General features: G+C 42.4%; 2 protein-coding genes and 1 long non-coding RNA gene across 7 annotated transcripts; 2 read left to right on the top strand and 1 right to left on the bottom strand.

Moving 5' to 3' along the window:
* Nucleotides 1-60: 60 nt before the first annotated feature.
* LOC6536374 (transcription factor mef2A) lies at nt 61-14,918 on the top strand. Of its 5 annotated transcripts, none has more exons than XM_015192225.3 (10): nt 61-148; nt 2,162-2,690; nt 4,389-4,924; nt 8,851-10,180; nt 10,278-10,628; nt 10,695-11,277; nt 11,334-11,802; nt 11,868-12,052; nt 12,442-12,554; nt 12,619-14,918. In XM_015192225.3, the coding sequence occupies exons 3-10, from the start codon at nt 4,497-4,499 to the stop codon at nt 12,811-12,813; spliced, it is 3,654 nt and encodes a 1,217-aa protein (XP_015047711.1). In that variant the 5' UTR covers nt 61-148; nt 2,162-2,690; nt 4,389-4,496; the 3' UTR covers nt 12,814-14,918. The 5 variants fall into 5 exon arrangements, with proteins under 5 accessions (XP_015047711.1, XP_015047713.1, XP_002096956.2 ...); XM_015192227.3 differs by having other exon boundaries at nt 62-148; nt 9,823-10,180; XM_015192226.3 differs by lacking the exon at nt 61-148 and adding an exon at nt 152-261.
* A 3,979-nt stretch (nt 14,919-18,897) lies between these two features.
* LOC6536373 (tensin) lies at nt 18,898-23,799 on the top strand. The gene is made up of 2 exons (XM_002096919.4): nt 18,898-21,191; nt 23,066-23,799. The coding sequence occupies exon 1, from the start codon at nt 18,925-18,927 to the stop codon at nt 21,109-21,111; it is 2,187 nt and encodes a 728-aa protein (XP_002096955.1). The 5' UTR covers nt 18,898-18,924; the 3' UTR covers nt 21,112-21,191; nt 23,066-23,799.
* LOC120321928 lies at nt 22,467-23,059 on the bottom strand. Its single transcript, XR_005561664.2, has 2 exons — nt 22,924-23,059; nt 22,467-22,863 (listed from the first exon to the last, which is right to left on the bottom strand). It is a non-coding gene; the product is annotated as an uncharacterized LOC120321928 (long non-coding RNA).
* Nucleotides 23,800-24,480: the final 681 nt, after the last annotated feature.

The following is a 24,480-nucleotide window of genomic DNA, read 5'->3' as shown; positions in this document are numbered from 1 at the left end:
TTAGGGCAAAATAAGTTTAAATTTCAAATTATAGCAAACAAATGTTTTCGGATTATATCTGGTATATTTGGGATTAATATAACAGACACCACATGGTAATTTTCCACAGTCTCGCCGCGGCCACACTCTTTGTCAGGTCGAACCCAAGGTAAACTCCCATAAAGCGTTAAAATTAAAGATAATTTTTCTGCCCAGCAATCTGGACTTGATACCAAGTAGTCCTGTATACCGTGTAATATGAATAGTGCTTGTTTTCGTAACGTACGTATGTAGTGGAATTACATAAAACGCAATTGTTTTAAGGCCAGCACTTTTTTTATCTGCTGGTGACGAAGTGGTTGTCATTGTGAGTTCACATCCGTGTGCCTGTATGTGTGTGAACTTGTGTTGATTTTGTCCGTGCGAGCAAGGGAGATAGCTAGATGGGGCGGGGGGGCTGGCCACAGCCACAGAGTTTCGATTTTCCATCCATATATCTACACTCGCAGCGGAAAAGAGAGTGACCGAGAGCGTAAGAGGGAGAGGAGCGCCCCGTCTGGTCTGGGCACATTTTACCACACTGCGTCTTTGTCTGCCGTCGAGTCGACAGCTCCGCGTCTGGTGTGTAGTATTATCATTCTAATTATTCGGAATACTCCGCTTATAACTCAATACCTATATCAATACCCCTCCCCGAATGCTATGCTTATAAAACCATATCTCGGTGTGTGAGTGTGTGTGAGTGCAAAGTGCAGATATGCTGGGGCAACAGCCAATGCAAATTAACCCGTGTCTATACCACAAAGGCACCATTTTTAGCCCCATCATTGTGTTTTGAAACGCTACAGCGCAGCGTAATTGCCAAAAACCAGCTAGCCAACAAGCGTTTCGGTGGTATACATATCCATATATTCATATAATCAATGTGTGTAAAGAAAACGAAACTAAGAAAAACGAAAAAAAAGAGCATTCGATGAAGTTGACTGCCATGACTACGCAATAGCAACAACAAGAGGAGCACCCACACACACATATGCACAGCTAGGTGGGTCCTCTCACGTGCTCTCTTTGCCTCTCAGTGCCGCTCTCGTTTCTTTGTGCATCCGTGTGTGTGTGTATGTGTGTTGGGGTCCGGACTCCATGGGAAAAGCGAATATTTTGATGTCTGCTTGCTTGTGTGTATATGCGTATATTTTTTATAATTTATTGTTTTAATTTTGAGAGGGCGTAGTGTGACCCCAACTCGAATACCGACCCTGCCCAAGTATGCATAGAAGTAGCCGTTGCTATATAGCTTTTCAATCGGAGTTCGGGAGTTGGAGCGCCGCCCTGGGCCATGCACACACACACACACAGTTGTGGTCAAAATAATAGTTAAATTACGGAAATGTAGTCTATTTACCATGTTGAAGGGGAGCCCCAAAGAGGTCGCTCTTTTTATCGCTATGTTATCGCTCCATTAAGTCTTATAATCTATGTTTAGAAATGCACTTATCTTATCTGTATAATAACATTTACCACAAATACCCTGATCAAAGAGGGTTTTTATGCCGTGACACAGTCGTTATACAAAGGGGGTGCTTTCGAAATTTGTAGAGTTTTGAAACCACCTTAAAAGCGTCGAATTGTATGCTATGAAAGACAGAAGACAGTTAAATGTGATTTCAAGGCAGAGTCATGACATTTTTGGGCGTTATACATATATTATAGAATTCAATTATTTTGCTATATATTTCGTTTTCATTCGAAAATATAAACAATATTGGTACTAAAATGTCTGTATTAAGCAACACTAACCTTATTCTTAGAATAAACTTTACTTCACTTCAACATATACAAGTAACCATTTCTTAGAGACTACAAACCAAAAAAAGTTTACAGCACTATTATTTTAACTGCAACTGTATATTGAACCACAATTACAACCATTATCGTTATGATAAACAAGCATTTGTATATTGTACTGCCTGCCTATTTTTTACGTCTAATTTGCATTACATTGGCATTAATACTCATTGGCCGCAATTAAAACAGGGCTTTATATATATATAGATCTATATTTTAATATTATCCCACATATACATACATTTATTGCTAACCAAACTAAACAAACCCAAGTAATTAGTTTCTCAACTGAATGTAATAGCAATGTTTTCTTTTACTTTTATTTTCTTTGTTTTAGCATACATACAATATTTTATTGCTGGTTTTGGTGGTAAATTTGCATTGTTAACGGCCGCGGCCAGACGTGCCCCGCTTCTTTAACACACACGTCTCTCAAACGAATACCGATCATCAAGTGTTTCCCCTATTGACTCTCGTATATAGCCACATGTAAAAACCAATAAATAGCGATACTGATACCGAAAGCAACTAAACCGAAAGTGTATACTAAATACATGCCCGTGTGTACCACATAAGACTGCCATCTGCCCCTTGCGTTGCCGTGCCGTGCCGTTGACACTTTTGTATCTGGCCGTATATCTGTATCTCAAACTCACTGACCACCTACCGCAAGCGCAAATGCAAATGTAATCTGCAAACTGCAATGTGCAAAATGCAAACTGCACACCTGAATCTCAGCGCAAGTCTTAAACGTTTAATCCTCGAACTGCCTACAATACCAACCAACCTATCAGCCATCCTGTGCCAATCAACCAACCAACCTATCAACGGTCTACCGCCACTGGCAAACCAAACGGCTTTAGTTTGTAAGCTTTACTTTTTTTTTTTTTTGTAAACCTGTTAAACATACTATCAAAGACTGAAAACTGAAAAGAAGTACAAAGTACGATTAGACATGTTGTAATTATTTGTAATTGTCCTTTGTTCTCCTAATGGTTCCAAATACGATCGATCTAACCCATCCATATATGCTATATACTATATACGATAACACGACTTTGTCACACTGTTTGTTTTACTTTGCACATGTTCGTTTTCTATTTTACGCCTAGTATTTATATTACCTACTTATAGAGCACACACACACAACCACAACACACGGCCCATGTACGTTAAGTGTAACCCTCTTTATCTGTCGCTCTCTTGATCTGGAATCTTTCGATTGTACTAACTGCCCGCCGGGCGATAAGTGATAAGTTTGTAATCAGTCATCCGCCCCTCAACCTCGATCCATACATATCCATCCAATCCGAAGCCGAAAGCAAAACAGAAACCGAAACCGAAACCTAAACCTAAACCGAAACCCAAAAACAGAGACCACTAATATTGTTTTTGTTCAGTTGACACATTCATGTAAAACACACACATCTAGAGATAAATATGTATGTATATATGCGAGGGGCGGCTTAACGATGGGTTATCGTGTTTAACAACTGAAAATGGAAACGCTGGAAGTGTAAAATTTGTCGTTACCACTTATTATCATGGGCGAACGGAGTCGGCGGAGTTAGCTCACATATACACATACATATGTACTGCCTATGTACCCGTAACTGTTAACTTTATATACATATCTATATCTATATATATCGTATCCGTATCTGTATCGGCAGCTTTTTCACATACCCCCAAATACATGACTTTATATACATTTATATCGTACTTATACCTATAGTTGAAAAACTAACCACGCACGTATCTCATCTCAGTTCCATATAATTGACAACCTATTAAAGCTACACTGTTTAAACAAACTGAAAAATTGTTGCTGTTTTATTTATTACGATTACAATAAATATTTACATATATCCACACATAAAAACACACCCACACGTATATATACATATCAATATATACACATATATAAATATTTTATTATCCTTGCCTAAGTAAGTATTTTGCCTACTAGAGAAACCATAAATGTTTTGTTATTGAGCATGTTGGCTTGTTGGTTGTTTGCTTTCTGTTCTGGAGCGCGGGTCCGGCTTAGAATACTTCTTTCTAAACAAATAATAATAAAAAACACAAAATGTAATATCAAATACCACCACAAATTAAAATCCACAAACATCTAGAGCGTAGAAGACCTTATTCCGTTTTCGATTATAATCTGAGTTGGTGGCATCACGAACTTGAACGAATTCTACTTTTTGAATAAAATGCAAAATCATTGTCTTTTCGGATGACTTGCCAATATCAACTAATAGTAATAGCCATGTTGCCCTAGAGTTCTGCTATGACATTTCATATGCTCAAGAATTCGCGGAAGTAAAGTAAATGTTGTTGAGTGATTCGGTCTAAAAAATAATTAGTTCTTGTAGAACAAATGGTCTAGTCTTGAGTCACGTGTATTTGTGAAAAAAAGTTTAAATTTTGATCAGTTTTGGATGGTCCCAATCGTATTCAGATTGCAAACGGAACGGGGCTGCCTAGTTAAGTGTTCAAGCGGCCACTTTATAAGCAAATCGTCTCGTTTCCTTCTCGTTTTTACTCCCGCCCCGCAGCTGTGTGATTACGAGAAAAGCCCTGAGAAAGCTCTCGTCCAGTCGAAAGTCGAATAAGAACAGCAGCAGCAACAACAACAACAGTGCGGCAGCAGCATCTGCAGCATTATGCTGAACTCGAATGCCACTGGCGGCAACAACAACAACGGCAACAATCATGGGGGCAGCAGCCGTCGGCCCTTTTCCCGCAATTCCTCATCGGTCCGCTCGCAACGCGGCGGTGGGGGCGGTTTGGGCGGTCGCATGCTCTACTCGCCACACCCACATACGCACCCGCACGCCCAGCAGCAACAACAACAGCAGCAGCAACAGGGACAGCAGCGTTCCGGCAACAACAACAACAACACCAACAACCTGTGGTTGGGCAACAGTCCATGGTGCAACGTCAATTTGAACGGTGGCAACGGCAACAACAGCAACAATAACAACAACAACGGTGGCAACATCAACAACAACAATAATAACAACAACAACGGTGGCAACATCAACATCAACAACAGCAACAATGTCAATAACAAAGATGCAAACCCAAATTGGTAAGAGCCGAGAGCCGCTTGTGTTTCCGAACCATTTCCACCTACTCACTCGAGATCCTCCTCTGGAATCGAGCTTTATGTTAGCCTTAAGTGACATTGAAATGAAAAGCGAATTTGAAACGTACCCCCCGTCCAATCCGAACCGCTCCCGAAATCCCCAAATGAAAATCCATCCATAAATAACAAGACATATCCTTGTAACTTTCCCCCACGACTAGAACAGTTTATCTACTTTCTATCTCTATCTCTATTACACCTGAACTGATAAAAAATTAAAAAACAAGAACCGAAAATCGCTTTTAGGCTAAAGGGAGAATTTTGTAATTAATGTCGCGTTCAGTAGTGCAACCAAAAACATTTTGAATTGGTCCTAACCGTTGAATTTTCGAAGCACTAAACAACAAAAAAAAAGCTTGCTTCGCCAACTTGATGGCGACACATAATGGAATTAGTGTTATACGTTATACTTCTCGATCATTTGTAACTCTATTGCGTTCTCTTGCGTACTGTACATTTTGTGTTTTGTTCCTCGTCGAAATTGGCACCCCAAACCACCTCCTAACCCACTCAGTTACCATACCATACCATATATATACTAATTAACGTTGTAACTATCCCAGCATTGACATGAAAAACTACACATATCCAAACCCACATTATACTATCCAGCAAGAACTGAGTTTTGATTTGAATTTACTTAATGGTATACCTATACCGTATCGTATGTACATTTTTTAACCGCTTTTATTACCATACCCGAAATTTGAGCAGTGTGAAGTTGCGTAGAAGATACCGTATGCGTATTAATCGAATCAGAAACTCTTAATTTCCATAATAACTTGTAATAACTTGAAGAACGTTCAATGTTTCATAGACTTAAGACCAATCAAACAGTTCAGTTTCCTAAGAAAATGCATGAAAAGCACTTGAAAATGGCGAACCAAACTTATTACGTAGAAATTTCTCTTTCGTTTCGTAGTCGTTTCTTTGTCCCCAACGCTTCTTCTTCATTTTGAGTAAAGCGCGTCTAACGGACTAAGTACTTACCAGCATGCTATCTCTCTCTCTCCCCCTCTCTCCGTCACTCTCTGGCCCATTGAGTACATCCCCAAGGACCTACCTTAAACGCCATCCTCCATCTCTTTCCCCCTGACTCCTTACTGTGTGCGTAGTTTAGCTGGCAATTACTACCATTACCTTAGTTTATGGGCTTTTAACTCTTTAGAGCAGGCATCAGCAGTAGACTTAAGTGAGTTCTAATTGATTGGTCAAGGAAACATCACGGTGGAGCCATCGGCAGACGACGTTTGTAAGGAATTAACAATTAAATAGTTGGGTGGGTAAGTGCTTTTCATGCAGCCTCGAAACAGGGGTATCTATGTATATTCAAGTGGAAATTAGAGTTACATTCAGTCTAAGCTCCTAAAGTTGTTTATATTAGAAATTTATTTTGCATGGCTATCAAAAGTTGACCTTAAAACGTTTTTTATATGAAGCGAATTTTAAAATATCAATAAAAAGATGAAGGTCAAGATTGTTTCAAAAAAGGAGAGTATCAAAAGATTTACAGACTTTCACTGTATCATGTCAATCAGACATCATTCCTAAGATCCCTTAAGATGAACAGGTGCTTTCAAGTTAGCCAAATATGTATTCAATATTGATGTAATTTCTACACTTATAAATCATCAGATAGAGTTTTTTACCTGCTCCCAATTTCAAGACCTAACCCCAACCACAACATTTTGATTTGATATACGGTTTTATTTGATTTTGATTACCTTACTTTCGTTCTGCGCAATAGTGTCGCTTCACGTTTTATGCTATTCGTTAAATTATTATTAAAACAAAAAACAACAAAAAAACCAAGAACAAACATAAATGCGATGATAAATATGTGAAATGCAACCGTGAAAAGTGCAAGCCAAGTATGAATTTAGTTACAAAATTTCCTCTTTATCCAAACCGTACCGTAACTAGTTGTAATTTTTTTCGATTTCGACATTTTATGAATGATGCATTTTAGTTGAGTTTCTTGATTGATAGCTAAGTATATTGACGACTATTGATTGATGTATTTTGCTTAACTTTGCGTAGGTCGAGGCGAACCGAGTCGAGTTTTGCAAATGATCAACAAACTCAGCTTAATGTTTTACTTATTTATTTGCATTTTGCACACTGCGGCTTAGAATGTTTGACAAACCAACCTCATAGAAAATCCAAAGAAAAAACCAAATGTTAACTCAATTTAACAATGAAAACCGACAAATTACCGAAAAACAACTGTTAAATCAACTCTTTTTAAAAAGATCGAGCATATCCTTCTCCTTTTGATTTACTCCTTGCTCTCTCTTTATATCTCTCTCTTTCTGCTCTATTCTATTACTGACTGTTTGTGTGTGTGTGTAACTTTAAGCGAGCCACAATAATAATAATAACAATAACAAGTACAGCATTGTATGGTCATTGTCACACTCTGTTTATCAAGTACTCTTCTTTGATTTGTCGTCTACCTGCAATACAGCTGTGTTTAAATAATAGTAGTGGCAAAATAAAGCACTTCTAACAAATATATAAAGTTTTGTTTGTGGCATACAGTTCAAATGTCACTTGTAAATTTTATGTTTTTAAATTGATTTTAAAGTTATAAACGATTTATTTTTATTTTTCAACGAGTTGCTCACTGCTTTTATCCAAAACACAGCTGTACGTACATTAGTTGTTCTTTAGCCAGTTGCAATCGCAGCTTTTGCATCTAGACCGTAAGAGTTACTACGTTACGCTGACACCGGCTTACATACGTTACGATTAACTTAAAACGTTCGGCGCTTAGACACGCCCCTTTTCCCCCACTATCTTGCTGTGCGTGTACATAAGTAACTATACATAGGCATAAGAACTACTTTATGGTGTGTGCCCAGCTCGATCACAATCTCTTGGATCTCGTTCTGTTCCATTTCCGTATCCGTTCCCACCCCGCAAAAAATAACAAACATAACAGTAATTCGTAATAGCTTTTTCACAGGCTGAAGAAAAGCTCAAGCTTACGTACGAGTTGTTTTTGTACCAGTTTATTTACGTTTTCGGTTTACGTTCTCTTTCATATAGTTTTGGAGCATGACCAGCACTTTCTCTCTCTATCTCTCTCAAATATATATATACGTATCCAATGTATTTCTCTCGTGTTTAGCTAGTGAGAACGGCCTATTACGTTACAGTTGCCTTTTTGCCGTTACGTTAAATTTGAATAGTGTGAAGAACAGTGTGCGATTGGCGTTTCGTTGTTTTGATTTCCGTTTCCATTTCGATTTTTGGTAAGCGTAGTGTGCATAAAAACAAAGCGAGCAACAAATAAATAAATAAAATAGAAATCTAACCAAATTTCCACCTAAAATGCATTCAAAACAAAAGAGCAGAACTAAAAAAAAGGAAATAGAAAATTCTGCAAACGATGTGAAACTAATTAGTACGTACGTATTTGTTTTATACTAAATGTGTGTACATATCGATATTATATATATATATATCTATATTAAACTAATATCTAATTATTGCATTTTGCCATTTACATATATATTATTTTTATCTTTTTCGTTTTTCTTTCTTCTTCATATAAAACCAAAAAAAAAACCGAAAACTACTGCAAAATAAAAAACTATATAAATAACGTATGTGTGTGGCTACCACTCTGCATATATACACCACTACTACTACTACCTACTACCTGTACATGTAATATGCATACAAATAACTATATATGGGTTGTGTTTAATACTACCACACACTGCTACTGCATTGATTTGATTGAACAATTTTCAACTGTATCTCGTACAACCGAATATTATACTCTCTATATATACGTATATATGTATTACATATTATCTAAAACAAAACTGCAACTGCAATCCTCAAAATCGAAAATCCAGCGATGTACAAACAAGTAATTCTAGCGGAACTTGTATTTATAACAATAGCAAAGCGCATCATCATCACAACAACAGCAACAACAATGGTCACACTCAGAGCCACAGTCACACTAATCATTCCCCCCACCAAGGTCACCATCACCCCCAACACGCCCACCACCCCCAAATGCACTCACCCCACCACCCGCATTCGAGTTCACCACAGCAGTTAAACAATTACCGCCCATACCCGCCGCATTCCTATTCCCAAAACTCCCCACACAGCAATGGTCATACAAACAGCAATGCTAGCAACAATCCCAGTAGTCAGCGTAGTAACCCCCAAGTCCATCCTAACCAGAATCAGAATTCCCATTCCAATTTCTACGATATGTGTACGGGAAGTAGGGGATCCCACACCTATGGATCCATGTCCGTTTCCCTGGTCAGACTGAATCCCGCCCGTTTGTGCCTAACGCTTGGTCCTGCCACGCCCCCAGCCCAGCGAGTAGTGTCCTTCGGCCATAGATCCCATTCCAATTCCAGTTCCAATTCCAACTCAAGTTTTAATTCCAATTCCAACTCCAGTACTAGTGACCAGAATCAGCATAACCCACCGCCACGTAGTCAGAACCATCATCCCAATCCACATCATAGTCAGTACCAGTTCCAGTACCAGTACCAATACCAATACCAATACCGATACCAGTACCATCCGCCACACCAGTACCATCCATTGCATAGCCCACAGCAACAGACTAATCGCCAATCCCTCCCGCTAACACGAACGAATTCAAATTCAATCAACGCAACAACTTTCAATTCAACCAATCCAACAACAAATAGTAATCCTACTGATGTTGTGAATGTAAATTCTTGTACCGATATAATTCCTCATGGGTCTTCGTCATCGTTGTCGTCTTCGTCTGCGTCTTCGATGCCGCCCCAACAACAACAACATCAAATTATTAACGCATCCGCACCCATCAATAGCCACAGCCAGGGTCAAGGGCCCGGGAACTCGCCCAATCTTGGCCATAATCACCAACGTGGCTACAACAACAACAACAACAACAACAACGGTAATAACAACAACAACAACCGGGGTATCGGGAATGGAATCGGCAATGGAAATGCGAATGGACCACCCGACTATATGAACTACCGACGTGGCGTGTGTCCGGCTCTTTCACGGGACTACTCCGGCAACGGGAATGGTAATAACAACGGACATGGCCACAATGGACGTCGCTATATGTCCGATCACTTAAACAACCCATCCTCATCCATGAACGGCCTCATCAATTCCGGACACCACCAGCGCAACTACAACGACAGGAACTTGAATAACGTAAGCGAATTAACTAATACGGGCTTCAATATAAATATTCACAGTTTAGTTAGAGGAGATATTTTAAAGTTGTGAATCCGTTTCTCTTTACCCGTAGCACTTTGGGAACTCTGACCAGAACGGAGGATCTGACCATCGGGATCGCGCTGAGGGCTCGTCGTATAACTTTATGCGCAACGGAGGAGGTAGCGGGGGCGGTGGCTACGGACGCAATGGATCCCACTACCAGCACATGGCCTATGGCAACAACAACGGTGCGTCCACCTCGACCGGCGGACCAGGACTTATGGGTGAACTGCCCTCTGGTTCGGGCCTGTCGGGCTCTTCGCTGTCGCTGAACAACGGACCGGGAGGCCTCAACTCGGACAGTCCGTCGCGGAAGCGTCGCCGCATCTCCGGAAGACCCCAGAACGGACCGCAGCCCCAACACCGTTGTCTGATGGCACACGTTAGTTTCCATACACACATAGCTTTTCCTCAATAGCTTTTTAACTTAACTGGTAATCCTCTGCAGATGCAGCAGGGAAGTCCGCCGCTGCGACGCCCGCGATTGCGCGACGTGGCCACTTCCACGCAGCAGCAGCAACAGCAGTACGGCCAGCAGGTTCATCATCCTCAGCAGCAGCAACAGCAGCCGCCATCCAACTACCATCCGATGCACCACCATCAGCCACAGCCCCACTACGTTCCTCAGCAGCAGGTGCCACCGCCGCACGTCCAGCGTTCTCCGTGGGATTTGGGCGGCAGTGGTGGTAGCTCTGGTGGAGCCACCTCCAGCAGCTCGGTGGGTCCCATTCTGCAGCAGGTGCAGGCGCCGCCGCAGCCACCGAGTCACCAGCAAACGGTGGGCTATCCACCAGCACCGCCACAGCCCGCCTCCCTGATGGTGGACCTCAATCTGAACCAGGTGCCCGTGAGCCTGCAGTTGCGTCCCTCGGAGCCCTTCTGGGCCTCCTTCTGCACGTACCCGATACCGGCGCAGGCTAGACTGGCACCCTGCCACCTGCACGGTGTTTACACGCAGCCCTTCCCCGCCGCCCCACCACCCGGACTGGCCGCTCCTCCACTCCAACAGCAACATCAACCACTTATTCAGGGTGAGTACTGAGTTCAAGAATCCAATGCTTATCTAATGTCTCCTTCACTGCCACAGCCCAGCAAATGATTGCCCAGGCCACGTTGAGCGCCCAGCAGCAGCAGCGGGATGTGGTGGCCATTGCAACGGCCAATCTGGGACCCATTGAAGCTCCGGGAGCCCATGGCCATCCCCACGCCCATCCACATGCTCATCCGCATGCTCACCAGCTGCCGCCGGGCATCCACATCACTCCGTTGAGCGGTGCGGCGGCAGCGGCCGCCACCCATCATCTACATTCCACGGCGGCAGCTGCAGCGGCCGTCGCTGCCCAAGCCAGCGCCCAGATGTCCGCCGGGCCGCAGCAGATCATCATCTCGTCGGACCGCCGCACATTCCCGCCCCACCGCCGCATACCGCGTTTCTGGGCGGCAAACCATGGACATCGTCACGTCTTGCCGCCTCAGTCGCTCGCCGCCCACCAAGCTCCTGTGCAGATCCAGGCCACCTCGGGCATCATCAACCCCGGCTTCTTGCTCAATTTCCTGTATGTTTTGCTGGTCACGTTTCTTCTTGTCCATAATATAACCCAATGTTTATCCTTATGTATAGGGCCATGTTCCCGCTGTCGCCTTACAACCAACATGATCTGAGCTCTGGCGACACCAATGAGACGGAGAACTACGAGGCGCTGCTCAGCCTGGCCGAGCGATTGGGCGAGGCCAAGCCCAGGGGACTCACCCGCAATGAGATCGATCAGTTGCCCAGCTACAAGTTCAATCCTGAGGTGCACAACGGTGAGTGAATAGGTCTCTTGGCAGATTAGAAATCAGAAAGCTGTTAGGTAAAATTTCAGACGATTATGTAAATATTACTCATCCGACCAGTGGAACAGCAACTTTTTTGATTTTTAAAATGCTTGACAAATGAGGGATACATTGTAGGAAAGTAAATAGTTTCAAAAGACTTCTCAAGTGGAAATTGATAAACAGACGATGGCAACAACGCGTATACGTAATTTAATGTGAAGACTGTCCAGAAAAGTATGCTATATATTTTTATTTTTGAACAAACTTCAATTTATGTGTACAGATTGATTAATATACAGTTATAGTTATACAAGTTTTTGTTTTGTTTCAATTACTCGTCTATTAATTACTTGCTGATTCAACTATCTTTTCTCCAGGCGATCAATCGTCCTGTGTGGTGTGCATGTGCGACTTCGAGCTACGCCAGCTACTGCGCGTCCTGCCCTGCTCCCACGAATTTCACGCCAAGTGCGTGGACAAATGGCTGCGGGTGAGTGCTTCAAAATATGTCTAAAATTCAATAACAAATATAAAATAATCCATTTGCCCACCAGTCGAATCGCACCTGCCCAATCTGCCGTGGCAATGCCTCCGACTACTTCGACGGCGCCGACCAGCAGCAACAGGCGCAGGCAACGGCCGGAGCTGCGGCTGCTTTGAGCAGCACGTCGGGCGGAAGTGCCGGAGTGGCGGGAACGTCAGCGGCAGCGGCGGCCACCGCCAATCCCCAGCAGAGCCAAGCGGCCTAGACCCGAAACCCTATTCCACACACCTCCAGCTTTGGCTTTTCCGGGCGATGAGTGGTCGAGGCGGCGGAGCTTGCCGGGTGTGGAGGACTGGTCAGCGGCGGGGGAGCCACCTCCCACCACCGCCATCACTTGATGTAACGCGCAACGAATCCAACTGCCAAACCGTCGACGCTTCCTCCTCAGCTGTAAGCCCCCGCCCAACTGGCCACGAGTAATAGATCCACCCGCTCCGCTCCTCGGCCACGCCCACGCGAAACTCGCCGCCTCTTCAATAGCTTGTCTTAGACATTAGTTTGTATGTGAGTAATGGTAACCGTAATTAGGAGTAACCCATATATGCGTACCACCAAGAATTCAACTATAGTTAAACAACGATAATGGCCGTAAAGCAAGTGTCTGTATATAAGCCAAGATTTGCACAAAATTCATATAAAGAATTTCTCTGCCTTCAAAACTCGAGGATATATCCTATAATCCATTCAAATAACTATATGCGAACAAACATAGTGTATTCAAATGCTTGGCAGCGGTCACTCAAAACCCAGATGGTTATGGGGCATTCAGGAATTATAAACCCCCAGGGGCTTTTCGGGAACTTTTGAGGTATCGGTGTCAAATCAAAATGGTTTATCTTGAATTGTTGCTGTCCACACGCATAGCCATGAATAACTCTATATTATTATAGAATACACATTTAAGCAAAGCGAAATATTTGTAACTTGGACTTGTGTTTTCACGCTTTTGAGTTAGGCTTGCGTATTTACTGCTTCCTCTACGTATTTTGTATTTACTACCATTACTTTTAGTTTTTAATAACAACGTACTATATTTACCCTTATACGACTTACATAGAAAACCAGCATAAATATAGTGCATTGCATTTTATACTAATTGTACGAACTGAACCCACTGAAGAAGTTCTTCTTCTTGCACTAGCAAAAAACAAAAAATGATAACAAACAAAAACAATGATAATGATATCCTATGAGGGGAAAAGAAGATCGTATATATATTTTGTTCGTTTCTACTGTTTGAAAATTAGTAACTATAAACGGAAGCAACTAACCTTGAAACATATAAGCAATCTTTAAAATCGACTAAACCAGATGAACGGAGGACGAAAAGCGTTTCAACAAATATACTATATATAGATGCATATACACAAACACACACACACATAGAAACACACACTTACAGGAGGGAAAGCAACCAATTAAGAATTTAGCATACAGGCATAGAAACAAACATACATATGTATATTGGTGGGCTTATTAATGTATTCGTAGTAGATGTGTGCGTAATTAAACATATTGCAATCGCTATGAGAACACAATCGTAACACGTATCGTAATATCGTAACCAGACTTTTCCAGGGCCAGCGTGCGTGGGTGGTGACCTCAGCCGCCCACCGACCAGTCCATCCACTTCCGTAGTATTTTTGCCTTTTGAACTGTAACGTCTGTAGCTCTAAACACTCTAAAGCATTAACAAACACACACTCACACACACACACTTTAACCTCCTTGAATGTGACTTGTCTATTAAAATTGCATCAGATGCGAGCATTACGAGTATCATATATACACACATAGAGATTTTCCCTCTGATATACGCGATTTAAGCGATTTAAGCGAACTACGTGCACTAGCCTTTGAAGCCGGAGAAGGACAGCAAAAGCAAAACATTTTTACCAATATACATGTACAAGTACAAGTACGAGTACCATACAATAATTATCTATATCTATCTATCGATCGGTATACACAATTAACCAATTAACGTGGAACTAAACCAAACGAGAAATGAGAAGAACAAGTAAATTGAAATGATTCCTGCCCTCCATTCGTATTAAAAACCATTGAAACTAACTCAACAACTTTTTATAGCATATATATACTATGGATAGCATTGATTTTTTGTGAGAATGGATATACATAACATTAGTTTAGCCCCATCGGGATGGCCATAAGCCGCATCTATTGGCTCATCCGTTGCTTATAGCGAGAGTTTGCAGCACTATTCCTACCCAAAGCCAACCTGTCCTAGCTCCCCTGTTCTCAAATCCTTAATAAAGCTATGCATTACTGAAATCTTGATACCTAGTATATGTGTAAAACGTGTGTGTATTTATTATACCCGGTATTCGAAAAGGATCTAATAACGCCATGTCCGTTGTTTGTCCGTTTTAGAAAATGGAAAATATAATTATCTTGTACTTTTTTGGTAATACTTTCATCTCTAAAAAACAGCAATAGTAGATCGTCTTGACCGTTTTAAGTAAGAGTTGGTTAGTTCTGAGAGTGATCCATCAAGCGCCCAAAAGCAGGCAGTTATTTTTCGGCATGATAATGAGTACCGGGTATCAAGTAATCGGATCACCCGATTTTAGCGTTCTTTCTTGTTTTCAATATATATGAATGGTATTTCCAAAAGACCATTGTAAAGGTGTTGTGCTTTTCTAGAATTTTATTAGTAGGAACATCAACTGAATGATAAACGAAAACCCAAATAAAGTTTATTTTTTGTCACAATAACAGAACGTTATGATAAAAGCAAATAACTATATATAGAATATATTATATACATGAATTGAATACCTTTTATACGTGCACTGACATAATTACTTACGAGTATGAGTATATGTAAAAAAATTCAATCAACCAAGCTAAGCGGAAAAGAAACATTAATCAATCTTATTATTTTTATCCAGTTTCGATACTTTCACGCTATTCCGTTCGTTTTATAGTCTCCGTCTATCCTGAACTAACGCACTAATACTACGTGTTTCCATCGAATAGTTTTTTTCCAACTCTCTTCGGGTTTTTTATTTTCCAGACTATTAACAAAAATCAAAAGCTTATCATAAAAATATATTTATAGTAACAAAACAAAATAAACAAAAAAAAACCAAGAAAAACACAAACAAAAAAATTATAAAGTTTTGCTGTGATGTACGTTATATATATTTAATTACATAAAATGCAATAAAATTTAAAACATATAATGCATAATTCCAAATTATTACAACAACAACAAATAAAAGAAAATATGAAAAGAAGAATGATTATGAAATACAAAAACATTTTATGCATGAGAATTTCTCCAAAACAAAAAAGTAAAAAAAAAAAACCAATATGTACGACATACTATAACATCTACACTTGTCTAGAATTTATGCAATTTTAAATGTGACTATTATTTTACATTTTTGTAGACAAGAACCGAGACACTCTTCTAGTAATTGTAAATCAGTTAACCATAGTATTAAAGAAACGTTTTTCAGTGGCATTGTAACGGTGAGCGGGCGTTTTTAATGTTAATTGCATTAATTTCTATTTTCGGTTTTGTATTAACTCGCAAAATTTCAATAAAATTCAATGAACGTCAATAAAAAATGGTTATGTGTTATTCCTTGGTTTATAGGGGGTTATATAAACTATAGCATAATGTGCTATTATTTGGAACACAGCATTTTATGCATGTGCTAAATTATCAGCATCTGGAAGTTCCAGAACCACATTGGCCAGTAAATTCCCAAACAAGTTCTAGAACAGAGCCAAAAATAAGACGCAAGCTTGTGACAGGAAATGACACAACCTACATAACTATAGATATAAATCAATGTTATTGAACAAAGGTAATGAATAATTCAGCTCAAACTCAATGAGATCACAAAACTATATAGTTTACCAAGCCCATTCATGCGATAGTGTATGCCACATTACATGAGCGCTTTTGATCGAAAAGTGAGTTTCTGAGCCCTGGGAAAGGATCCCCTTGAGATGCAGATGACAGGCCAATCTCCAACTTCAAACTTGATTGAACGTGGAAACTTTCGAGTGGGAAGCGAAGCGATCACATGATGCGGGCATTCGAATCAATTGAATCCAATGCGAAAACCACACTCAAACTATCTGTAATCGTCCATGCGATAGCTTTCCATCGTTTTAGCCAACATTAGATGGCCACATGGGCCCGCAATCGACGGTTGTCACAGCATATGGCTCTGATTGGCATTACCAAAATTCCACATGACTTTGTTTCAACAGATTTGCGGCAGAAAGAGGTAACAACAACAGATGTTCGCTAGCGCAAAGCTGCAAGACGAAAAGCGACAAAAACAAAATTCGAAATTCGAAATACGAAAAAGGTAAACGAGTTGCCAACTAGGGACGCAACTAAGGCCAGCGAAAGAGAGCGGCGACAGGTCATCGGAGAGCGAAAGAGAGGCGGTGGGGTATGGCACACGCGTGTGAGCGAGTGAGAGAGCAACTTGTTTATTTGCCACCCACAACTGGATGCTGAAACAGCAACAACAGCAGCAACAACGGCAAGTATGAGATGAAGAAGAAGATCACTTCTGCTGGCATTGGCAGAGCATTTTTGTAGTTATTTCTCATACTTTGTTTTTTTAAGCGCATATTTTCGCTGTATTTGATTTTGATTTGTTTTCTTTATGCCATGTTGCTGTTGCTCCACTGACGTCACTTGGCGGTTGGGGTTTCAATGATATTGCCTTAGCTATTGTTGTTATATTCGTTGTGGTTGATGTTGTTTTTGTTTCTTTTGCCCACCACGACACTTTCTACAAGAAAATGTTGAGAAATCAAAAAAAGATGCGACAGCTTCTTCTCTATGGGCAGCACTGAAAGAAATAGGTACATTTTGTTAATCATATTTCGGCTACCACTTATGAATAGTCCTGGCATACTTACTATATCTTAAGAAGATAGGAATAAAATCTAGATAAATAAGTTTTTATAGAATAATCCCAACAATAGCTAATACAAGTATCGTATCAAAAATAACAATCTGAATTTTAAATCATATTTTTTTCCAAGTGCACGCTTGTGGCCTCTTGCTAGATGGTGTATGTGTAATAGCCACAAAAGTTCATTGGGAAAGTGCAACCTGAACCTGCTGGGAAACAAGACCGCAATTGATTGATAAAGAAAACCCCATTTAAATGGCATAAACAATGATCGTTTGTTTTACTCAGCGGAAAGCAAATGCAGCTCATTTAAAGAAAAAGAGGCAATTTAATTGATGAAAACGCCATGAATTCAATGGAAGAACGTGCCCGCAGTTACAGTGGGTGCCATCGGCGAATTACCCTTTCAAAAGGCCCCCCAATTGGGGTTGCTTGCTACGTGAGAGAGACAGAGTGAGGAGAACAAGAGGAAGCGATCCCCACAGCTGTTATCAATTGCACTCCAATAAGATCGCTGCACACGTTTGGTCTCCAATTGGAAGAACAATGTGCGGGTTCTTTGATCGAAATTCGCGTCCAACGTGCGTGGATCGAACTTTACGGGGCCCCTAATCTGTATAGGCTTCGATTGCTTGTTTTGATTAGTTCGTGCGTTTGGCTGGGGCTCTCCTTCGTGTGTATTCGTCAATAAGTGGGGATGACATCACCGACGCCCCACTCTCATCGGCTCGCATCTCTCTCTCGGTCTCTAACTCTCTGTCTCCGCGATGTGCACTCTCTGATGGAGCGATCTCTCTTGGCATCCAACACCTTTTGGCGTGTATTTGTGAGCATTGGAGGCACAGTGGGCGTGAGATTATTAAATTCCCGATGACAGTTCTATTTATAATGCTGTTCTTTCACTTTCGCAAGATCACTGAATTTGGTTGCCAAAGTTGTTGGTGTCACCGAAAATGGAAAACTAACAATTACCAATATTTTAATTGTGTGATATTTTCAATATAAACAAATAATATATATATTTTTTTATAAGTGCCATTACTGTAACGCTTTCTTCCATCGTAAAATCGAAAAAGGACAAATGTTGCTCATACGCACTGTTGCCACAAAGCTGTCAAAAAATTACTCATACGCCAGATTGGCCACACTTACAAAGCTATTATAGGTTTATAATTAGATACGAGATGGATTTACTAGGGCCTAGCACACTGTGCCCACTCATGGCGAACCAGAAACAGACTTGAGGAGGTTGACTCGCTGTTTGTTGGCCAACAAACGCCGTGAGCGAGAGCGGGAGCCCAACCACGCGAGAGAGAGCGGAACGCCAACGCCGACTCTACGGTTTGAGTTGTATCTTCTCGACCTTTTTTTTGAATCAGTCTTTTGGAATTCGCGAAACAATGCGGTCGCCGTACGAAGAAAGCGCTGCTGCCGCCGACCACAAATACCAATACCAATACACCGCGGCCAATAATAACAATAATTACTATAAAAACTATAATGTGAATGGCAATGGGCAGGCGAATGGAAATGGGAATATAAGTGGAATTGGTAATGGAAATGGAATTGGTAACGGCAACGGCAACGGCAATGGAAATGGAATACCTTATCACGCGCGCGAGAACTCGCTGCCATTTAGCTATGGCATAGCCAAAACTTCGACCCCGCTGCGCAAAACTCCGACACCGACGCGAGCGGATAGTTTTCTAGACTTTGATTTCGGGCCAACGAATACGAATGTGAATGCAAATAGTTCTAGTAATAATGTCGGTACTGGCGATATGATAAAGCCACCAACACGGCTGACGAGCCCTTTGCTGGTGCGCAAAACGCTGGGCAATGGCGTTAGTCCCACCAGTTCGACCAATACCAACACCATAGCCAATACATACCACTACAGGTCGAGCAGCGCAACGCCGACGCCGGTGAGAGATAATTTCGAGCAGCTGCTGCGGGAGCGACGCGAAAAGGTCTACAATGAATATAGGAATCTGGACAGGGAGTCGTCGGGGGAGCGAGCCCGAGTGGCACCCGCTCCGCCCCAGCGGCAATACTATCCGAGCGATGGCTACGGCAATGGGCTGAAGAACGATAGCAATGGAACCCTTTACAGGAAGAGTCCCTCGTCGAATGGGAAATCCACGAAATACAACTACGATTTTGAGTTTAATCTGAACCTGGATGATGTGAGGCCCGAACCCAATCGGTATACGACGAGAAATATTCAGTTCGAGGATCTGCGGCTGGATCAGGATGTGCCAGATGGTGTGGTCAATCGGCGGACCATGGAACGCAATTATCACACAATTAACAGCTTGGAAACGACCCACAAACGCCAGCAGTTGGAGCCGTTGGAGCAACTGGGCGCCGTTTATGGCCAGAACCACATGGAGGAGACACTCACGCGCACACGTCGCGATCTCTCCGCATCCACATCGACATCCAAGTCCACCTCGCCATTGCCAGCAATAGGAGCACCACCAGCCATAGCAGCTGCACCAGCTTCGCCCATTTATGCCACCAGTACGAAGAGAGTGAGCAACCCAAATACCAATGGCCAACAGCAGATGACGCCTAGTCCCACCAGCAGGCCAGAAACGCCCGCCTTTCCGGTCACGCCGCGCACGCCTTTTGGGGCATCATCATCATCATCATCTGCGTCTCTGACGCCGACGACCCAATTGCCCCCGGAGTCCATCTACCAAACAGGGCCACGTCGTGGCCTACCGCCAGCTCTGCAGCCACTCGAGGTGTCCGCCGATTCCGTGCAATTCGCCCGGAGTTCGTCCCAGTTCTGGTACAAACCAAATCTCACGCGCGAGGATGCAATCGCTCTGCTGGCCGCCGCCCAGCCGGGCACGTTTCTGGTCAGGGACTCCACCACGTACAAGGATTCCTACGGCCTGGTGGTTAGGGTGGCTCAACCGCCCGCCGGTTCGCAGGAGCTGGTGCGTCACTTCCTCATCGAGCCCACGAAGGGCGGAGTGCATCTGAAGGGCTGCGATGACGAGCCGGTGTTCACATCACTGTCCGCCCTCGTCTTCGAGCATTCCATTAGCCAGCTGGCGTTGCCGTGTCTCCTCCGGCTGCCCGATCGGGATATAGTGCCACCGGTGCGGGCCACTACACCCGCCCAGCAGCATCTACTTGCCCACGGGGCGGCCACCAATGTACTGTGGCTCTACTCCTGCGACACGGAATCGCTGACCGGCAACGAGGCCATTCGCAAGGCCATCCGGCTGATGTATGGCCAGCGACCCCTGCCGCAGCCCACGGAGGTGCACTTCAAGGTCTCCTCGCAGGGCATCACGCTCACGGACAACACGCGCAAGAAGTTCTTCCGGAAGCACTACACGGCGGATGTTATCTCCCACTGTGCTATCGATCCGGAGAACCGGATGTGGACCAGCGAGGGCGAGAGCGACAAGAAGACCATCTTCGCCTTCGTGGCCAGGAGGTCGCACAGCTCCACGGACAACCAGTGCCATGTGTTCTGCGACCTGTCCGTCAGCCAGCCGGCGGCGGCTATTGTCTCGTTCGCCAACCGAACGCTGCCCACCGAAAAGCTGCGCAACTACGTCCTGTAGGCGGGAGGGGGCGTGGCACGGGTCAACAGGTCAGCAGGCTGGGTTCCACTTCCAACCGGAGTGGAGTGGCGCACAAGCAGGTGAGACGCATGACGGGTGCAGTTTTGTTATGGGTCGTAAATGAGCGTTTTGAGGATTTGGGTGTGGTTCGGCCTTGGGTGGCGAAATTGCCAATTACAGTAGTCCTTCGAGAGGGTGGACTTTGTCGCGAAATTCTAAGCAAACTCAAGTTCCTAATAGTATGAGTCTAAAATAATTTCTGTGATCAGAGGAAACAGAATCTGTAGTATTTAAGAGCCCTATACACTCTTAAATTTTATGTTCATTTTTCTAAAGGTCAAACAATATTGGTCGTTAAAACTATTTGTTTACAAGAGTACTTTCTAGAAACTTATTGTTTTCGGCATTTGTTTGTTTAAAGTATCGTATTTGTATTTGTCTGAAACAAATTGTTTTTCCGTGGCTTGGTTGAGACATTTTTATTTTTAGAGACTTTCCCTTGTTGTTTGTTTTAAAATAGATATTAGTCGCGCTTGCGGAACTATAATTTTGGCTATATCTCACTGCCCTTCTCCGAATTTGTTGGCTCCCAGCAATGTCCATAGAAATTTTCAATATTTGCTGTCACTGTATCATCATCGTTCTGCGCTCCAAATGGAAAACCTATTAAAAACGCTTCAGTTTCTGGTGCCCTTCCGTTCGCCTGGGTTCGTCTTCAAATTGTTTACTTTACATAACGCCCTGGCAGTTTGTTTGTTTGCTTAGCGGTTTCCATATACTGTCGAGCACACCATCCAAGATATATGCCCATATGTACATACGTATGTACGAATGAATCCACGAGCGCCATATAGAAGCATTTGGCTAACATTTCTGGCTACACGTTTTTCGCAACGGAAGTTTCTGTCATGAGTCAGTTGCCTATAAATGATTGAGTTTCGAATTTAGAATCGACGCAAGAAGCCCATCCAACACATTCGGCTCATCCACATCCACTGCGAGGTGGCCAAACTCTGGAGTGGAGGACCGCACCTATGTGTATACGGTATATACGGTAGCACCAGCCCCATTTGGCATTTCTTTCGATTTGATTAATTCCCCCCGCTCCGTTCACGGTCATGTGCTGAGGTCGCCCGATAAGGCCGGATCGCTTAACTGTGCATTGCCATGCTACGGAGGCAAACTTTTCATTAGTTGGCAGCATATATTCGCTATCAGGCCGCCAGGTGATCCACAATGCTATAATAATAGAGCCCAACATTTGGCTACAAATTGTGGCGCCTATAAAAAGATCTGCCCACAGACGATATAGAGTTTATAGTTATTGCTGTGCTGCTCTACTCTGTTCTGTTCAGTTCATTTCAGTTCAGTTGTTTATTTGGCTCTAAAGATACATATTTTGGAATCACTTGATAAGAGTGAGAGACTAGTTGTTGATCTTGCTGGGCATTATACTCCAACGATTCTCGTTCGATTCCACCTTGAATTTTTTCGGAATTTTTCACTTGAGCCATAAAGCGGAATATGCAAATAAACAGTCGGCCATAGAAATCGGTCTTAGGTCTCTATATAGCGCAAAAGTTGAAATAATTTCAGGCGAACCGGCGGGCGTCAATTGCGCATTTCAGAAAAACCGCATGCCGAACATACAAAACTTTATTCCAGGCACGTCTGGGTTAATTTTTTTTCAATTTCCAATTCCTCGCCCGGGGAGGTTCGGAAAAAAGTTATTGTATATGAAAGCGATGGGGTCTAAAAATAATATAGATTTAATATTTAAACGAGCACCACCTTTTTTTTGCTCAGACCCACCCCATTGTTTGTTCGATCGAATGATCTATTTGATCCGCAATTAAGCAATTATCCATCAGCATGAACAATTCGAATGGGTGGGTTGGAATTTACGATCTTGTTGCCGAGATTTAAATCGGATTTCTGCTTTCATCTCTTGCAGGCCAGTGGAACCGAACCAGAGGGTGATGCGGAGGAGGAGCCCAGCGCTGCAAGATGTACTAACTAATCACTTTACGAAATTGTGTCTAGCGATACAGTGAGCTTAACTGCGAATATGTTAACAGGAATGATGTCAGCCGTAGTTTATTTAGACACGCACACACTCAGAAGTCGGCGATATTTATGGCGAAGCTAAAACATATGTACACATGTGTACTATCAACTTGAATTGACTAAACGCACAGTGGGACAAGTGGATGCCCGAGTTTGATAAGATTGGCAACAGTTGGAGACGCCGATTCATATTTGCTTATACGCCCAAGGTATAAACAAAGACATGAGGATTGTGTTCAAATTTAAGGAACTTCCATGTGGGATTTCAAGGAATCTCGTACCACTGTGCTGGGGGCGAAGTGAAACTGATCACCGAAAGTTGACTTTTTATTAGCAAAAAAAAAAACAGTATGGATGTGTATATTATTGGCGAGTTGTGTGTTTTTATATAGGGTGCGCTTGTCAGACAAACGGAATTAAACTAATCTACCAGATAATTTAAAACCGATTAATGTTAGTTTAGAATGTTGTTGAATAAAACCCAAAAGTACAAGCTAACCCAGAGAGCTTGTTCCCTAATTTATACCAGTAATATCGATATAATTATATAAATATATGTATATGCTTAAGCACTACTAATGCAGTCAATATAAATAAAGTGCAATGTTGTTAAACAGATAAGAAGCCTTCGTATTAATCTAACTCCCTAAACTGACTTGCGAAAAGCGCTCAGCACCCAGCATCTGTTAATAATTTGTTATCTAACTAAAAACACAGAGACTGCGTTCTAGATTTCAGGGCTGCTAATGTCATATATTAACAGACATGTGTGGTGTTGGGTCGGTTGCCTTTTGTTGAACAATTAATGGCTTTTTGTACCCACGGGCAATGGCAATATACAATATGCATTTGTATGAGCACAACAATTGTTTAGTAATTTAATCTTATCGTTTGCCAGCCATTCGACGCGATCTCTATGGTCAGCTAACCATAGGAAGTGTAAAGTTCCAGTCAGTCACCCTTGCCTCAATTGGATTCGCTTATTCGCTTAGTCCCGGCTCCAAAAGATTCGAGACACAAGTAGTCGTCTTTTGCCTAATGGACGAGTGCAATGTGATTGTACATACATACTTGTATATTTAAAAGGCAGCCCACAGTCAAGTGTGCCAAGTGAAATGAAAACGCGTCCGTCGACTCGACCTTGAGATCAATTTGTGGCGGCATGACGTCATAGCCAACGACAGCTGCCCCACGAGTTTTAAGACATTTCTTACAGAAATTTACAAATTAAATTTTAGGCTAATGCTCCCCAGCGATCTGTGCACCCGCATTTTAATGATTTTGATTTTGATTTCAGCATTT

Source organism: Drosophila yakuba, chromosome 3R (assembly GCF_016746365.2).
Source record: "Drosophila yakuba strain Tai18E2 chromosome 3R, Prin_Dyak_Tai18E2_2.1, whole genome shotgun sequence".
NCBI classification, from domain to species: domain Eukaryota; kingdom Metazoa; phylum Arthropoda; class Insecta; order Diptera; family Drosophilidae; genus Drosophila; species Drosophila yakuba.
Note: the sequence above shows the minus strand (reverse complement) of the source record. Positions and strands in the feature narration are given on the sequence as shown.